This window comes from Osmerus mordax, chromosome 18 (genome assembly GCF_038355195.1).
Source record: "Osmerus mordax isolate fOsmMor3 chromosome 18, fOsmMor3.pri, whole genome shotgun sequence".
Lineage (NCBI taxonomy): Eukaryota > Metazoa > Chordata > Actinopteri > Osmeriformes > Osmeridae > Osmerus > Osmerus mordax.
The window spans coordinates 14,541,061-14,557,054 of NC_090067.1; the positions used below are offsets into that span (position 1 = coordinate 14,541,061).

The following is a 15,994-nucleotide window of genomic DNA, read 5'->3' on the forward strand; positions in this document are numbered from 1 at the left end:
CCTCGGTGCACGAAGACTCGGTCGAACAAAGACAGGGAGTCTACCTGCGGGATTCCACCGAGGATGGCCGACGTGGTGGATCACCTCTTCTGATAAGTATCACCCTATTTGTATTCTAATCCACCTACAACATATTCATAGCTAGCATGTGTTTCTTCAGCATTCCCGTTCATTACACTACCCGTAGACGTAGATATATCACAAAGTATATACGGTCAACTTCTAACCTTCGCTACCTATCCAGATCTTCTCCACCTGCCCTCTCTCTTTCTATAGGGCTCTGGAACTGCCAGTCCGCTGTGAACAAGGCAGACTTCATCCCAGCGTTTGCATCTCATGCTTCTCTTCATGCCCTTGCGCTGACAGAGACATGGATCCGCCCTGAGAACACTGCAACTCCAGCTGCTCTCTCCGTCAACCACTCCTTCACTCACTCACCCCGCTCAACCGGGCGGGGTGGTGGGACAGGGTTGCTTCTTTCCCCACATATTAAATACACATCCACACCACTCCCTGTTACTGCCAAATCATTTGAACACCATTATGCGATGCTAACTGATCCTATCAAAGCATGCTTAATTGTTCTTTATCGCCCACCAGGCCCGCTAGCCGACTTTGTGGAGGAGCTGGACATGCTCCTCAGCGTCCTCCCGGATGATGGAACCCCCCTGATAGTCCTTGGGGACTTCAACATCCACCTCCAAGGAACTCAGGCCGTCGACTTCTTGTCTCTCCTGACCTCCTTCGACCTGACGCTGCTGAGCACACCGGCGACCCACAAGGCAGGCAAACAGCTAGACCTCATCCTGACACGTGACTGTATCACTGACTTAACCTCTGTAACCCCACTGCATATTTCTGATCACTACTTTATCCAATTCTCTATCTCTCTCCCTCCAACTCCTTCTACCTCCCCTCCCCTTGTAACTTTCCGGCGCAACCTCCGCTCCCTATCCCCCTCCCATTTCTCCTCTATTGTAACATCCTCCCTCCCCCCCATTGACGAGTTCTCGTCCCACCCCACTAACACTGCCACCGACACCTTGTTAACCACTTTAACTGCATCACTTGACTCTCTCTGTCCCCTGTCAACCAGGCCTGCACGATCTTCTCCCTCCTGCCCGTGGCTTACGGATGTTATTCGTGAAGAACGGTCCACCCTTCGGGCGGCCGAGAGGAGATGGCGCAAGTCCAAAGGCGGTCTGGACCTTGATAAGTATCACTCCCTCCTCAAATCCTTCTCTTCTCACATAACTGGTGCTAAAACCCTCTACTTTCTGAACAAAATTAACTCTGCTTCAAACCCCCACAAACTTTTCTCTACCTTCTCCACCCTTCTTAACCCACCTCCCCCACCCCCTCCCTCCACCCTGACAGCAGACGACTTCTCCTCCTTCTTTGAGAAAAAAGTCGCCGACATTAGCAGTCGGTTCCCTAAACCCACCTTTCCTACCCTCTCACCCTCCATGACTGACCCAACTAAATGTCTAAACTCTTTTTCTCCCCTGTCTGAGGCAGAGATCTCTGACCTCATTCTCTCTCATCGCCCCACCTCCTGTCCCCTTGATCCTATACCCTCCCCTCTCTTTCAAACCATCTCCCCCTCCATCATAACTTTTCTTCTCCATGTCCTAAACTCCTCTCTCACCTCTGGCACCTTCCCCTCTGCCTTCAAACAGGCTAGAGTTACCCCTCTACTCAAAAAACCCTCCCTTAACCCTGCCGTTCTCCAGAACTACAGACCGGTATCACTGTTACCCTTCCTTTCAAAAACAATTGAACGTGCTGTATCTAACCAACTGTCTAACTTTCTCTCTCAGAACAACCTGCTTGACCCCAACCAATCGGGCTTCAAGACTGGCCACTCCACAGAGACTGCCCTCCTTTCAGTCACCACTGCCCTCCAGTCTGCCAGAGCGGCTTCCAGATCATCCGTTATCATTCTGCTGGACCTTTCTGCAGCGTTTGATACGGTTAACCACCAGATCCTGCTCGCCAGACTTTCTGAGATGGGCATCACTGGCACTGCACTCCAGTGGATCTCATCCTACCTGTCGGGAAGATCCTACCAGGTTTCCTGGGGAGGCAAACTGTCGGGCCCTCGCCAGCTCTCCACTGGTGTCCCACAGGGCTCCGTCCTTGGACCCCTCCTCTTCTCTCTGTACACCACCTCACTTGGACCAATCATCACCTCCCATGGCTTCTCCTACCACTGCTACGCTGACGACACGCAGCTGTACCTGTCGTTCCCCCCGACCGATCCGGGGATCTCAGCTAGGATTGAGGCCTGCCTCACAGACATCTCCGCCTGGATGACCGAGCACCACCTCCAGCTGAACCTCGCCAAAACAGAACTTCTCATCATCCCGGCTAAACCCTCCATCTCCCACGATCTCTCAATCACCCTGGGATCTGCGACGGTGACCCCTTCATCCTCTGCCAGGAACCTTGGGGTTACCATGGACGACGAGCTCTCCCTCACGGCCCACATTGCTGCGGTCTCCCGGTCGTGTAGATTCACCCTCTACAACATCCGGAAGATCAGGAGATACCTGTCTGAGCACTCCACCCAGCTGCTAGTCCAAGCACTCGTCCTCTCCAAGTTGGACTATTGCAACTCTCTGCTCGCTGGTCTCCCAGCATGTGCAACCCGCCCTCTTCAGAGGATTCAGAACGCGGCGGCCCGCCTGGTCTACAATCTACCCAGACGCTCCCATGTTACCCCGCTCCTCATCTCTCTCCACTGGCTACCTATCATGGCCCGTATCAGATTCAAGACCCTGGTATTGACCTTCCGAGCAGTGAACGGGACTGCACCCGTCTACATCAAGTCTCTCCTGCAGCCTTACACCCCCACCCGCCACCTACGGTCTTCTTCAGACAACCGCCTGGTGGTCCCACCGCTCAAGACCGCCCGGTCCCAACACAAGCTCTTCTCCTGTCTGGCCCCCCAGTGGTGGAATCAACTCCCCACCTCCATCAGAGACACTGACTGTCTCTCCACCTTCAAGAAAAGGCTCAAGACGCACTTGTTCCGGGAGTACAACGGTACTTAGGAACGGTTCGCTTGACCCGATGTTAGTTTCCTCAAGGATCACAATGGCTCTTGCTTAGAGACTTGTTGCTCTTGTGGTTAGTGGTAACTGATTTAAATTTTTGGTTCTCGCTGTGATATATTGTTTTATTACTGTTGCTTGGTTTTTCCCACAGGTACACTTGCACTTATAGCTGTTCATGTTGTTTGGTTGTGACTTGTTTAACTACATGCTCTTATGGTTCTTCCCTTTGGCACTTACTTTGGTTGTTCACAATGTGTGCTTCATGTTTTGGCTACTCGCGATGTTTTTTGGCTATCTTGTTGTTATGATCAGTGACCTATGCACTTTGTAAAGCTCTCTCTTGGAAGTCGCTTTGGATAAAAGCGTCTGCTAAATGAATAAATGTAAATGTAAATAAATGTATATTCACATCTAATCTGGCCCTGTTGGATTTCTTGTCTTGACTCCAGTAATCTTGTCAGGACAGACGGCAGACACACACACATAAACAGTGCACACAGTCTCCATGACCCAGATTGGTGTGAAACTTGTGGCATCACGTTTTGCCCCGTCAGGTTCCTATGCTACCTCAGGTCCTGCTGGGCAGCCTTACCCAGGAGACCAGGGTCCTGCTGGGCAGCGTTACCCAGGAGACCAGGGTCCTGCTGGGCAGCGTTACCCAAGAGACCAGGGTCCTGCTGGGCAGCCTTACCCAGGAGACCAGGGTCCTGCTGGGCAGCGTTACCCAGGAGACCAGGGTCCTGCTGGGCAGCCTTACCCAGGAGACCAGGGTCCTGCTGGGCAGCCTTACCCAGGAGACCAGGGTCCTGCTGGGCAGCCTTACCCAGGAGACCAGGGTCCTGCTGGGCAGCGTTACCCAGGAAAGGCAGGCGGAGGAATGCTCCTGCTCCACCTTCACACAGCTCCAAGACCCCACACACAGCAGCCCTGCCACACACAGCAGCCCTGCCACACCAAGCAGCCCTGCTACACACACAGCAGCCCTGCCCCACACACAGCAGCCCTGCTACACACAGCAGCCCTGCCACACACAGCAGCCCTGCCACACACAGCAGCCCTTCCACACACAGCAGCCCTGCCACACCAAGCAGCCCTTCCACACACAGCAGCCCTGCCACACACAGCAGCCCTGCCACACCAAGCAGCCCTGCTACACACAACAGCCCTGCTACACACAGCAGCCCTGCCACACACAGCAGCCCTGCTACACACAGCAGCCCTGCCCCACACACAGCAGCCCTGCCACACACAGCAGCCCTGCCACACACAGCAGCCCTGCCACACACAGCAGCCCTGCTACACACAGCAGCCCTGCCACACACAGCAGCCCTGCTACACACAGCAGCCCTGCCACACACAGCAGCCCTGCCACACACAGCAGCCCTGCCACACACAGCAGCCCTGCCACACAGAGAGAGACACAGAGTTCAGCTCCAAGATAACTGATGACAGGGTTATCAGCCTTGCTGCAACTCCTCACAGACACAACTAATCGATCTTCCAATCGGGTCTCAATCCTCCAGGGTCTTAGCCATGCATTCCTGACGAGCTAATCCATTCCATCAAACTCCGCTGATTAGCCTGCAGAGCATGGATCACAGATGTGATCATGATGTTTGATGATGAAGCTACTTCGTGAAACAGATTTCAAACTCTGCCGTAAAAAATGCTATCTATCTATCTTTCACTCACTCTACGATCTTTATTATCTCTATCTCTCACCTTTCACCATGGCCTGCTTTCACCTGTCTGCTCTCAAGGGGCCCGACAAAATAGTTGAGACTGAGAGAAGCATTGAGGGAATGAAGGAGAGAGGGAGTGAGGGGGTGGCTGAAAACGTAGATGAAAGAGAGGTTATATGTGGTACAGAAGACGGGGCTGTATGACATGTGTTTCCATGGTAATGGTCTCCCAGTCATCTGGAAAACTGGGTACGTTTAACATGCATGTGAGCCTGACTCTCTGCTTGTGTGTGTGTGAGCCTGACTCTCTGCTTGTGTGTGTGTGAGCCTGACTCTCTGCTTGTGTGTGTGTGAGCCTGACTCTCTGCTTGTGTGTGTGTGAGCCTGACTCTCTGCTTGTGTGTGTGTGAGCCTGACTCTCTGCTTGTGTGTGTGTGAGCCTGACTCTCTGCTCCTCTGTGTGTGTCTGTGTGCGCGAGGGGGTGTGAGAGTACCATCTGAAGTGGGGTGTGAGCAGCATGGAGAGAGGATTTCCTCTGTTGTGCTGGATGCTGTGAGGATTGAAGGTGTTTTCTACAGTGCAACATCGCCACCTGCTGTTCAGGGTGGATGCTGCACTCGTAACTGTAAATACTCGCTGGTGGGTTAACTTACCCAGTTATGTTGCATAACCTGCTTTCTAGAATACCCCCCTGGAGACTTTCCAATCAACATTGTCCATTTTGTGGTTTGGCAAGTTTCTAGGCCAACATTTACATTTAGTCATTTAGCAGACGCTAGGGTTTAGGTTTATGTTTCTGGCAGACAATGTTACCAGCTACATTCAGGGTCCAGCTGAGCTAGGCGTGCATAGTCTTGTTCTCAACTACATTGAAGTTCCCATATTCTTTTGCAAAAAAACTTTGGCACATTTTTTTTTTTTCAAAATTCCGAGCCAAAATTCCCATGGAAACTTTCCGGAAACTTTCCGGAAATTTACCGGAAACTTTCCGGAAATTTGATGTTGAACACAACATCATTTTATACAGAATAAAAGGCTACATTCTTAATTTCTCCGTCATCCTCTCCCCTCCTCCTCCTCCTCCTCTCCCCTCCTCCTCCTCTCCTCTCCTCTCCTCATCCCTCTGGGAGTTCTCTGGGAGTGGGTGTGTAAAGCGTGTGGAGGGATAACAACAGTATGAAGAGCAGGAATGATGGAGATGAAAATACCCCAGGATTATAATCCAGCAAGTATAATCCACTGAGATTACAGGTGTAAACTACACCAGCCAGGAGAAGTGAACCACTTGAGAAGAGGAATTTTAGAACAGGCAGGGGCAAACACAGGCCAGCTTTCTGCAGCTCAACCATGTGTGTGTGTGTGTGTGTGTGTGTGTGTGTGTGTGTATGAGTGTGTGTGTATTGGTGTGTGAGTGTGTGTTTGGAGTGTGTGAGTATATGTGTGTGTGTGTGTGTATGAGTGTGTGTGTGTCTCCCTCATCTACTGTACCTGCTTCTCTCCTCTCCTTGGCTGGGAGGGTTAGGGCTAGCTGTCTGCTGGGAGGGATCTGCACCCTCAGCACTGGGCACCTGGAAACATCCTGCTGGGAGGGATCTGCACCCTCAGCACTGGGCACCTGGAAACATCCTGCTGGGAGGGATCTGCACCCTCAGCACTGGGCACCTGGAAACATCCTGCTGGGAGGGATCTGCACCCTCAGCACTGGGCACCTGGAAACATCCTGCTGGGAGGGATCTGCACCCTCAGCACTGGGCACCTGGAAACATCCTGCTGGGAGGTATCTGCACCCTCAGCACTGGGCACCTGGAAACATCCTAGGGAGGGATCTGCACCCTCAGCACTGGGCACCTGGAAACATCCTAGGGAGGGATCTGCACCCTCAGCACTGGGCACCTGGAAACATCCTGCTGGGAGGGATCTGCACCCTCAGCACTGGGCACCTGGAAACATCCTAGGGAGGGAGGGAGGGAGGGAGAGAGGGGGAGAGGGAGAGATGGACTAAATAAAGGACCTGACGTCAGAAGCAGTTCCTGTGCTCTACCTTTGCTTGTCTCTGGAGGACAACCTCTCAGATGATGCCAATGCTGCAGACTACTTTAGAAAATGCCTTCATCACCTGCAGAGCCCCTCCTCCCTCCATCAAGAGTACACAGGTGGGCATCAGCAGGAGGGGAGGAAGGGGGGCTTTGATCCGAGGGCCTCCCCTCCCTCCTTTCCACTCCTTTTCCCTCCTCTCCCCTCCTCTCCCATCCTTTCCCCTCCCCTCCTCTCCTCTCCCCTCCTTTCTTCTCCCTTCCCCTCCCGTCCCCTCCTCTCCTGTCTCTTCTTCTCCATCAACTCTTCTCCTTTGGGAAGGCTGCCTCTGTGCAGGATTGAGATGGGTCCGCTGGTCAGGATTGAGATGGGGCCATTCTTATGGTTCCAAGGTCACAGGGGTGGGAGAGAGACGAACTGAGGAAGTTCATGAATGAGAGAAGATGTGATGATGTCAGCTACTTTAGGGAAGCTGTTTCTGGTGCGGTGTGTGTGTGACATTGCAGTGGAGAGGACAAGGTCCTGTTTAACGAGTTTGGCAGCTGGCAAAGGTCACTTCTGCACTCTGCTCTCTCCCTCCCCCCCTCCATCCTCTCCTCCTTCAATCTCCTCTCCTCCTTCTCCTTCTCTCGTCCTTCATTCTCCTCCTCTCCTCCCTCCAAATCCAATAAGGGGTCCCAACACAACGTAGGTTTAGGGTTAGGCAGGCTATACACAAACTGTTGTTTCCATCAGGTCTAAGGTCCACATGATCTCTGAGTTCTATCTTGTTGCTGTTACATTCAGCAACATCTGGTGACATCATGCTCTTCACCATCAGATGACGCGACACCTGACAGGCTGGGACTGCCGCGCGTGCACCAGGGAGGACACTCTTTACGTCTGCAGAGGCGATTAGGGGTTTGTGGTTCCCCCCGCCGACTTCCCTCAGAGAGAGAGAGAGAGAGGTAGAGAGAGAGAGAGAGAGAGAGAGAGCGGTACTGAGAGGCAAAGAGAGAGAGAGAGGCAAAGAGAGAGAGAGACAGAGTTAGAGAGAGAGAGAGAGAGAGACACGCACGTTTCATTCTGCAGTACTATCTGAAGCCCTCGTGCGCGCGCGCGTTCCTCTTTTCAAATGTTTTATTGACCGCGCGGAGCCGGATCGAGCGCATCAGTGTTCGTTCACGGAGGCTTTTCTGTAGTTGGAGAACTAACATGTTAGTAGCAACAAGCAGACTGTCGCATTGTCCCTCCTGCTGAAGCGGTGGCGCGGTGTCTGCTCCTCCAGAATGCTCTGGCGTTTCTGCGGCAACGACCAACTTTAGCGCCAGCAGCGATTTCTAATGAGACGGACATACGACGAGCGGGGGAGGAACGGGTCTCAGCGCCGTGAATGCTAACAACTCTGCCGCCGATCGAGGTGTTCCTCCCGTTAACGCAAGTAAATGGGATATTCGGTTCCCCGTGCAGGATGTAAACTATCGTTTGGAGGATGGGAAAAAAAGGTTTTTCTGCGGCGGCATTTCTGGTGCTGGGCTATCTCACGGTCTCATCCGTTTACGCCGGTGAGTTTTAATGTAGTGATGCCAATCGAGATCAATAAGATGCGCTTTCTCTGTCACTGAATGATCCAGTTAAATCTCCCCTTTAGCACCATGTGTGAACTAGCAAGCCACACGCTATAAACACAGAGTTGTGGTTAAGGCTCTATGCGTTGACAGGATAACAGAGGGTCCAGATAGCGCCTTATGTAATGAACGAGGCTGTGAGAGAGTCGTGTGTGTTCACCGTCAGTCTACAGGGTCTAGGGTGAAAGCGTCATTCTAACCAACAGGAAACATCCCGTGGACGCAAGTCTGACACACCTGTCTGGTATGGATCAGGTGTGGATATGGCTAACTGTAGCCCAGTCAGGGCTCTCAGGCAACCTTCAGGAATAGAACTGATGCTGTAGAAGGCTCTAGCATCCTATGAGGAGTTCTGTACACCAGCAGCACTACTTGGTTCTTATAGAACCCAGGACCACACAGTAGAACTACTTATGTATCTGCTAAACATGCTAAATCAATGTGAATCTATGTGTGACAGGTGTTAATTAGCATGTGTGTGTGTGAGTGTGTGAGTGCTGGTGTGTGTGTTCTGTGTGAGTGTGTGAGTGCTGGTGTGTGTGTTCTGTGTGAGTGTGTGAGTGCTGGTGTGTGTGTTCTGTGTGAGTGTGTGAGTGCTGGTGTGTGTGTTCTGTGTGAGTGTGTGAGTGCTGGTGTGTGTGTTCTGTGTGAGTGTGTGAGTGCTGGTGTGTGTGTTCTGTGTGAGTGTGTGAGTGCTGGTGTGTGTGTTCTGTGTGAGTGTGTGAGTGCTGGTGTGTGTGTTCTGTGTGAGTGCTGGTGTGTGTGTTCTGTGTGAGTGTGTGAGTGCTGGTGGACCCTCTGGAGCAGAGTGATTGTAACCTGTCTTTAGACATGGAGGCCTCCAGTATGTTATTACTAAACAGACCTAGAAGGTGATCCATCATAACTGGATACCACCAGATCTCTGTGTGTGTGTGTATGTGTGTGTTATCTATACCCAGCCATCCTGACAGTCTGTGGTCCGGACTGTGGACACAGTATGAGGATCTTGGGCATCCCAGCAGCTTGTTCTACACCAGGAAGCTTCTAGATGTGTTCATTTTACCTAATGAGGTGTGCCCTGGTCCAGCTCATCACCTGGCCCTGCTTTTAGGAGGGACAGGAAACTCGTACACACACAAGCAAAAACACAAATACTGTTAAGGCAGCAAACGTGCTCTGTCCCTCTCCTGTGAGGACAGGACAGCCTCACACCAAGCTGTGTCCCTCTCCTGTGAGGACAGGACAGCCTCACACCAAGCTCTGTCCCTCTTCTGTGAGGACAGGACAGCCTCACACCAAGCCCTGTCCCTCTCCTGTGAGGACAGGACAGCCTCACACCAAGCCCTGTCCCTCTCCTGTGAGGACAGGACAGCCTCACACCAAGCTCTGTCCCTCTCCTGTGAGGACAGGACAGCCTCACACCAAGCCCTGTCCCTCTCCTGTGAGGACAGGACAGCCTCACACCAAGCTCTGTCCCTCTCCTGTGAGGACAGGACAGCCTCACACCAAGCTCTGTCCCTCTCCTGTGAGGACAGGACAGCCTCACACCAAGCTCTGTCCCTCTCCTGTGAGGACAGGACAGCCTCACACCAAGCTCTGTCCCTCTCCTGTGAGGACAGGACAGCCTCACACCAAGCTCTGTCCCTCTCCTGTGAGGACAGGACAGCCTCACACCAAGCTCTGTCCCTCTCCTGTGAGGACAGGACAGCCTCACACCAAGCTCTGTCCCTCTTCTGTGAGGAGGAAACAGCCCTCTGGACTGGTTTTAGAGAGGGGAAAGGGCAAGCTCAGTATTCGCTGTCTAACTAATGAGCCGTAATGTGTTGACAGTGTGTTTGTTGACAGTGTTTGTGTTGACAGTGTGTGTGTGATTGTTTGTTTGTGTGTCAGACTTCCTGTCAGCTCCTCTCAATGTGACAATCAGAGAGCTGGAGGTCAACTCAGCTGTGGTCACCTGGGAGACCCTGGAAGGAGATCCTGTCATCGGATTCGCCATCACACAGCAGGTGAGGAGGTGCGTGAGTGTGTATCAGTGTGTAGCGTATGTCTGTTTGAGGTGTGTACGTGTATGAGTGTGTGTGTGTCAGGTTGTACCCTCCACGCTGCTCTCACCCCTCCTCTGCTCGCAGAAGAAGGATGTGCGTATGCTGCGCTTCATCCAGGAGGTGAACACGTCCACGCGCGCCTGCGCTCTGTGGGACCTGCAGGAGGACACAGAGTACATCATCCAGGTGAGGAGCATCAGCCTGCAGGGAAGCAGCCCCCCCAGCCAGCCCCTCCTCTTCAGGACGCCTCGGGAGGCCGAGAAGCAGGCCTCTAAGAGCCCGGGTGAGGAGCACACACACACACAGACAGAGAGACAGAGAGACAGAGAGACAGAGACAGAGACAGAGAGAGACAGAGAGAGAGAGAGACAGAGAGAGAGAGAGAGAGAGAGAGAGAGAGAATTTGTGTGTGTGTACAAGGTCTGTGAGAGTATTAATTAGTGGTCATGATGTTTACAATATTTATCTCCAAGGGTTCTCCTGCCCTGTTGTTGAGGAAACTCAACTCAGTTCTCTCTCTTCTACTTCTCTCTCCCACCTCCCCCATCCTCTCTCCCCCCCAGCCCCTGCTCCTCTGCTTGTTTCTTGAGTGTCCTGCTTGGGGTTTCTATACTAACCATGTGTGTCTGGTGTGTGTGTCTGGAGTCAGATGGCTGAGCGGTTAGGGATTCTGGAATCAGGCTATTAATCAGAAGGTTACCGGTTCGATTCCCGGCCGTGCAAAATTATGTGTCTTTGGGCATGACACTTCACCCTACTTGCCTCGGGGGGAATGTCCCTGTACTGACTGTCAGTCGCTCTGGATAAGAGATAAGAGGTCTGCTACATGACTAAATGTCTGGTGTGTGTTTCTGCTGTGTGTGTGTGTGCGTGCGCGTGTGTGTGCGTGTGTGTGTAGATGAGGTCACCATGGAGGAGGTGGACCAGGCACTCAGAGCTGGAGAGCTCCTCATCATCCTGGTGGTGCTGATCATGTGGGCAGGTAACCACAACCATACACAACCACTCACTGAAAAGGGAAGGTGTGGAGCACCAACAGAATATGCAGTTTGCTACTTCATCAGAATGGTTTTCTATCTCCTGCTTGCATGTGTGTTGAAAAGAAATTTTTCTTCAGCTTGTTCAGCAGAACTGAGACTAACAGGAACAGTCCCTAACCCACTTAGCCTCCGTAACAAGAGACACACACAGCTATGCAGCTCTCGTCACACAGGCTAGAGACCTACTTCTCTACCTCACCAATTACCAGGGAGACTGTCTCTCTGGAGGGAGGGAGGGATGTTAGGTATATTTATCTCTTTCTTAATGAGACCTTTGCAGTGCTACTAATATAATGTCTTATAGGGTCCTGTTTTTTATGATGCTGTTGGAATGTAAATATCTGTACAACACGCGGCTCATGACACACGGGCACACAAGCTCTCTCTCTCTCTCCTGCTCAGGGGTGATCGTGCTGTTCTCTCTCTCTCTCTCTCTCTCTCTCTCTCTCTCTCTCTCTCTCCTCTCTCTCTCTCATCTCTCTCTCTCTCTCTCTCTCTCTCCTCTCTCTCGTCTCGTCTCTCATCTCTCTCTCTCTCATCTCTCTCTCTCTCTCTCTCTCCTGCTCAGGGATGATTGTTGCTGTTCTCTCTCTCTCTCTCTCCTCTCTCTCTCTCTCTCTCTCTCTCTCTCTCTCTCTCCTGCTCAGGGGTGATCGTGCTGTTTCTCTCTCTCTCCTGCTCAGGGGGTGATCGTGCTGTTCTGTCGCCAGTATGACATCATCAAAGATAACGAGCCCAACAACAACAAGGACAAGGCCAAGACCTCGTCTGAGTGCAAGTACTCCGGAGCACCCACAGGGGGGGGCTGCTGCGCAGCAACGTCTAGCCTTCACAGGCCCACCTCAAGCCCCGCCCCAGGCCCCCGCCCCCAAGACCCTCCCTGTTGGTAATGGATATCCCAGGGTGCACCTTGGGGGGGGAGTAGTGTTCAGCCTTCAGCCTCTCAGTCCTTTCTCTTACCACCAGAGGACAAACACCACAACAGCCCACACCGACAACAAGAAATCTCTCCTTCTAGCTCACCCTCTCTCCTCTCTCTCTCTCTACCTCTCTCTCTACCTCTCTCTCTCTCTACCTCTCTCTACCTCTCTCTCTCTCGCCCCCCGCCCTCTCTATGGCCTCCTCCTTGTCCACCAGCCCAGGCATCCATCTTTCAGTCCCTCGTTTTTTATTACCTTCCCTCTCTTTCCTTCCTCTCCCAACTTCTGTCTTGTTTATCCCTTATCCCTCATCTATCTGCACCTCTATACCCTGACCCCTCCATCCATCTCTCTTTCTGTTTATCACCCTTCCTTTCTCTCCCTCTGTCTCTCCCTCCGTCTGCTGGTTGGCAGGAGCAGTATTTTTCTGGTTAATGACGTCTAATTAGAGGTTGGCTGGGAGAGGCAGCCGTCTAGGAGAGAGAGGACAGGCTGCCTAGAATGGAGCAAGCCAGCTGGGCGAGGAATGGAAGATGTTGGTAGGTGGTTATGAACAGAGAATGCTAGGTGGGGTGGAGGAGGAGGAGGGAGGAGAAGGAGTGAGATAGAGAGATGATCCATGTTTGAAAGAAAAGACAGAGGGAGATAAAAAAAAACGGTGCCAATCAGCCTCAGTTTATATCTAACAATATTATCAACCCTAAATATACTGAACCTTAGTAGCCATTTCTAAAGCATATTCCATCCCTGTCCTCTGCTCCAGGTCGCCACAACCCCACAATTAACCCTAACACACAACCCCACAAACTACATGTAAGATTCAAGGCGAGTGAAGTACCCTAATCCTTATAGAGTCGACTTCTATATTTGTACTTTGGTGAAACCAATAACCAAGACGCATGGATTTACATTAAACATACACAGTTGATGTCCAACCATCAAGTCTATGTTGAAACATTTGATGTACATAAAACAAACCTTTTTATGAGGGCTAGCATGATTCTGCTATTGTTCACATCTAAATGGTACTATTTCTATGAAAATAAATACAAAAGTCTATTATGTATTCATAACATAATCAGAGAAAAAAATGAATATAATAAAGTGTGTGATATTTTCCATGCAGTGTGCAGTGGTTTTGTAGGTGTCGACGTGGTGAAGGATGAAGCCATGGATTGGTAGCAGGAACAACAGGTGTGTGTGTGTGTGTGTATGGATGTTTTGTGTGTGGGTAAAAAGGACTGACGGTGACACAGGAAGTTGCGATGGACAGACAGGAAGTTGAGGGTGATGCAACTCAGCAGTGTCAAGGCTGCAGAATGAGGCAGGATCTCAAACTGTGCAGCAGTCAAACATGCCCCCCCGGGGCACCTTAACACAAGGGTTAAAGCTGTGTGTATTTTTTCAATTTGTGTAACTTTAACCCTTGTGTTATCTTCGGGTCATTCTGACCCATCAGTCATTGTGACCCCCACCGTCGTATTGCGACAACTTTACCGAATACAAAAACAAAGTGAGGAATTTTCTTTTAACGTCGGGCTGTCTCAGACCCCCCACATTGCAAAGGTTAAAAGAAAATGCTATTTATTGTTTTTGTATTGGGTAAACACAACGATGGTTCGTTGTGAACCTTTGGGTCATGTGACCCGAAGGCAGCACGAGGGTTGAGTGTCTGTTCTAGGGATTGTGTGAGGAATGCATACGGTATTCTTTCTGTCTGTGAGCAAGTGTGTGGGTGAATCTGAGCTCTCTAGAGTCCTATTCACACGAAGCGTGAGTAGAAAGGCTGTTCAGGGACCAACTACACTACAACTATACTACACTTCAGTAACCACTTTACTGGGTTAGGGCCGCGTCCACACCTCCTGATTCTTCTTCATATAGGATATAATAGGATATAATCAATAGGATATAATCCTGGAATTCAAAAACTGTCTCCTGGATTTGATCTGGCAATTAACTTTAAAAAAAAAGATGTATATATATTTTTTTTTTCACTGGTGATAAAACGTGTCTCCTTCACAGTGTAGGTCACCAGGGGCAGTTAGCCAGGGGCAGTTAGCCAGGGGCAGTTAGCCAGGGGCAGTTAGCCAGGGGCAGTTAGCCTTCCTCCAGGGTCCCATCTGGTCTGGTGATGTTTGTCTCCAGGAACACAGGAAGGTAGCGCCAGTGCTGCCATCTGCTGCTGGAAGAACCTGACATTTATACGCTTTCCTAAAGCAAAACACACAAGTCTGTAGAATTTCTTTTATACGTAACTTTATTTAAATGGGTTTATCTGGTACACAGTGTTGAATGGCAGGCAAGATGTGTGGTCAGAGAGAAGCCTCTGAAAATGTAGAACACACCAGACTGGATGTGGCATGTGGAGATGTTTGCTCCCGACACAGGAGAAAGAAATTACTTTAGGTCCAGCATGATTCAGTCATGTCATGGTTCTACTCTATAAAACTAACTATACATTATACTGGGCACATACATAAAAACTAAAGAACACTGATTATCTTCTGGACCAACAGAATTACACAAAATAAGGTCAACAATAAAAATGTAATGGAGGCTGACAAACATGAAGCTGGTTGTACATGGTGTTAAAGAGCCAGCAGGGTGTAGGTGTGTTATGGTACGGACAGCTGTTAGACGGGCGCTCTGGCGTCGGTTGGGGAATCTGTTTGGAACTGGGGAGAGGATGAGCTCTCAGCCTAGCAGCTCCTATCGGGAGGAATTCTTGTAACCTCTCTCTGTCTCATGCTCCCTCTCCCTCCTCCCCCTCCTCCCTCTCCCTCCTCCCCCTCTCCGGTGTTGCGGTCCTCAGAAGACATAGCTTGTCGTCCCTGTTGGAGCTGTTGCCGTTCGCGCTGTACCAGTCTGGTTCAGTCAGCCAGTCCTGGGGGGTCACCCCAATGTCCAGGACCTGGGGGTTATTACGTGACACTGCCAGTCTGGGGGGGGGGCAGGAGAAGAAAGTTAAGTAACAAATAAAAGGTGAGTTTAAGGAATAACTGCCCAGTGTGATTGATGTAATGAAATGAGTTATAAGACGTTTCACACAAATGCCGATATGATTAGCTTATGTTGTCAGCATTACGGCTGGGACAGTTAGTTCTGATCTGGTCCTACATTGTCAGTAGCACAGTGTTTCTTTCTAGGGGGGTTATGGTGGGGTCAGGGGGGTTATGGTCAGAGGGCGATGGATGGAGACACTCACGGTTACCTTGAAGAGGCCCGTAGCTATCCAGAGTACAGCTGGAGATAAACACAGTAGCAGGATTAAGGTCACGTGCTAAATCCTCTCTCTCTCCTCTTTCACATTCCCCTTCACCGCCTTCCTGCTGCCCCCCTTCCCCCCTTCCCCCCCTGGTGTGTTTGCTGAGTAGGGGAGGTGAGCTTCTCCTTGTGAAAATCCCTCCTCTCACTTTTAGAGCATTTTTATGAAGTAAGATCATATCTATAGGTGGATCTGATCTATAGGTGGAGCTGATCAATCAGGAAGCAGGAAGGACTTGAGCGACGCCTGATCGGGCAAATCATCATGTGTGTGATGTGACAGCCAGAGAGAGCCAGAGAGAGAGCCAGAGAGAGAGAGAGAGCCAGAGAGAGAGAGAGAGGAGAGACAAACCAGCC

The 15,994-nt window shown here is 51.1% G+C and overlaps 2 protein-coding genes across 2 annotated transcripts in view; one reads left to right on the plus strand and one right to left on the minus strand.

The window, feature by feature from the left end:
- Window positions 1-15,994, minus strand: part of si:dkey-154b15.1 (uncharacterized) — a 111,093-nt gene that overhangs the window by 52,491 nt on the left and 42,608 nt on the right. The gene's annotated exons all lie outside the window — the stretch shown is intronic.
- On the plus strand, window positions 8,248-12,276 carry fndc5b (fibronectin type III domain containing 5b). Its single transcript, XM_067256121.1, is given in 7 exon segments — window positions 8,248-8,320; window positions 10,256-10,371; window positions 10,495-10,693; window positions 11,309-11,390; window positions 12,133-12,226; window positions 12,228-12,248; window positions 12,250-12,276. Coding segments are annotated over 7 exon segments (612 nt in total).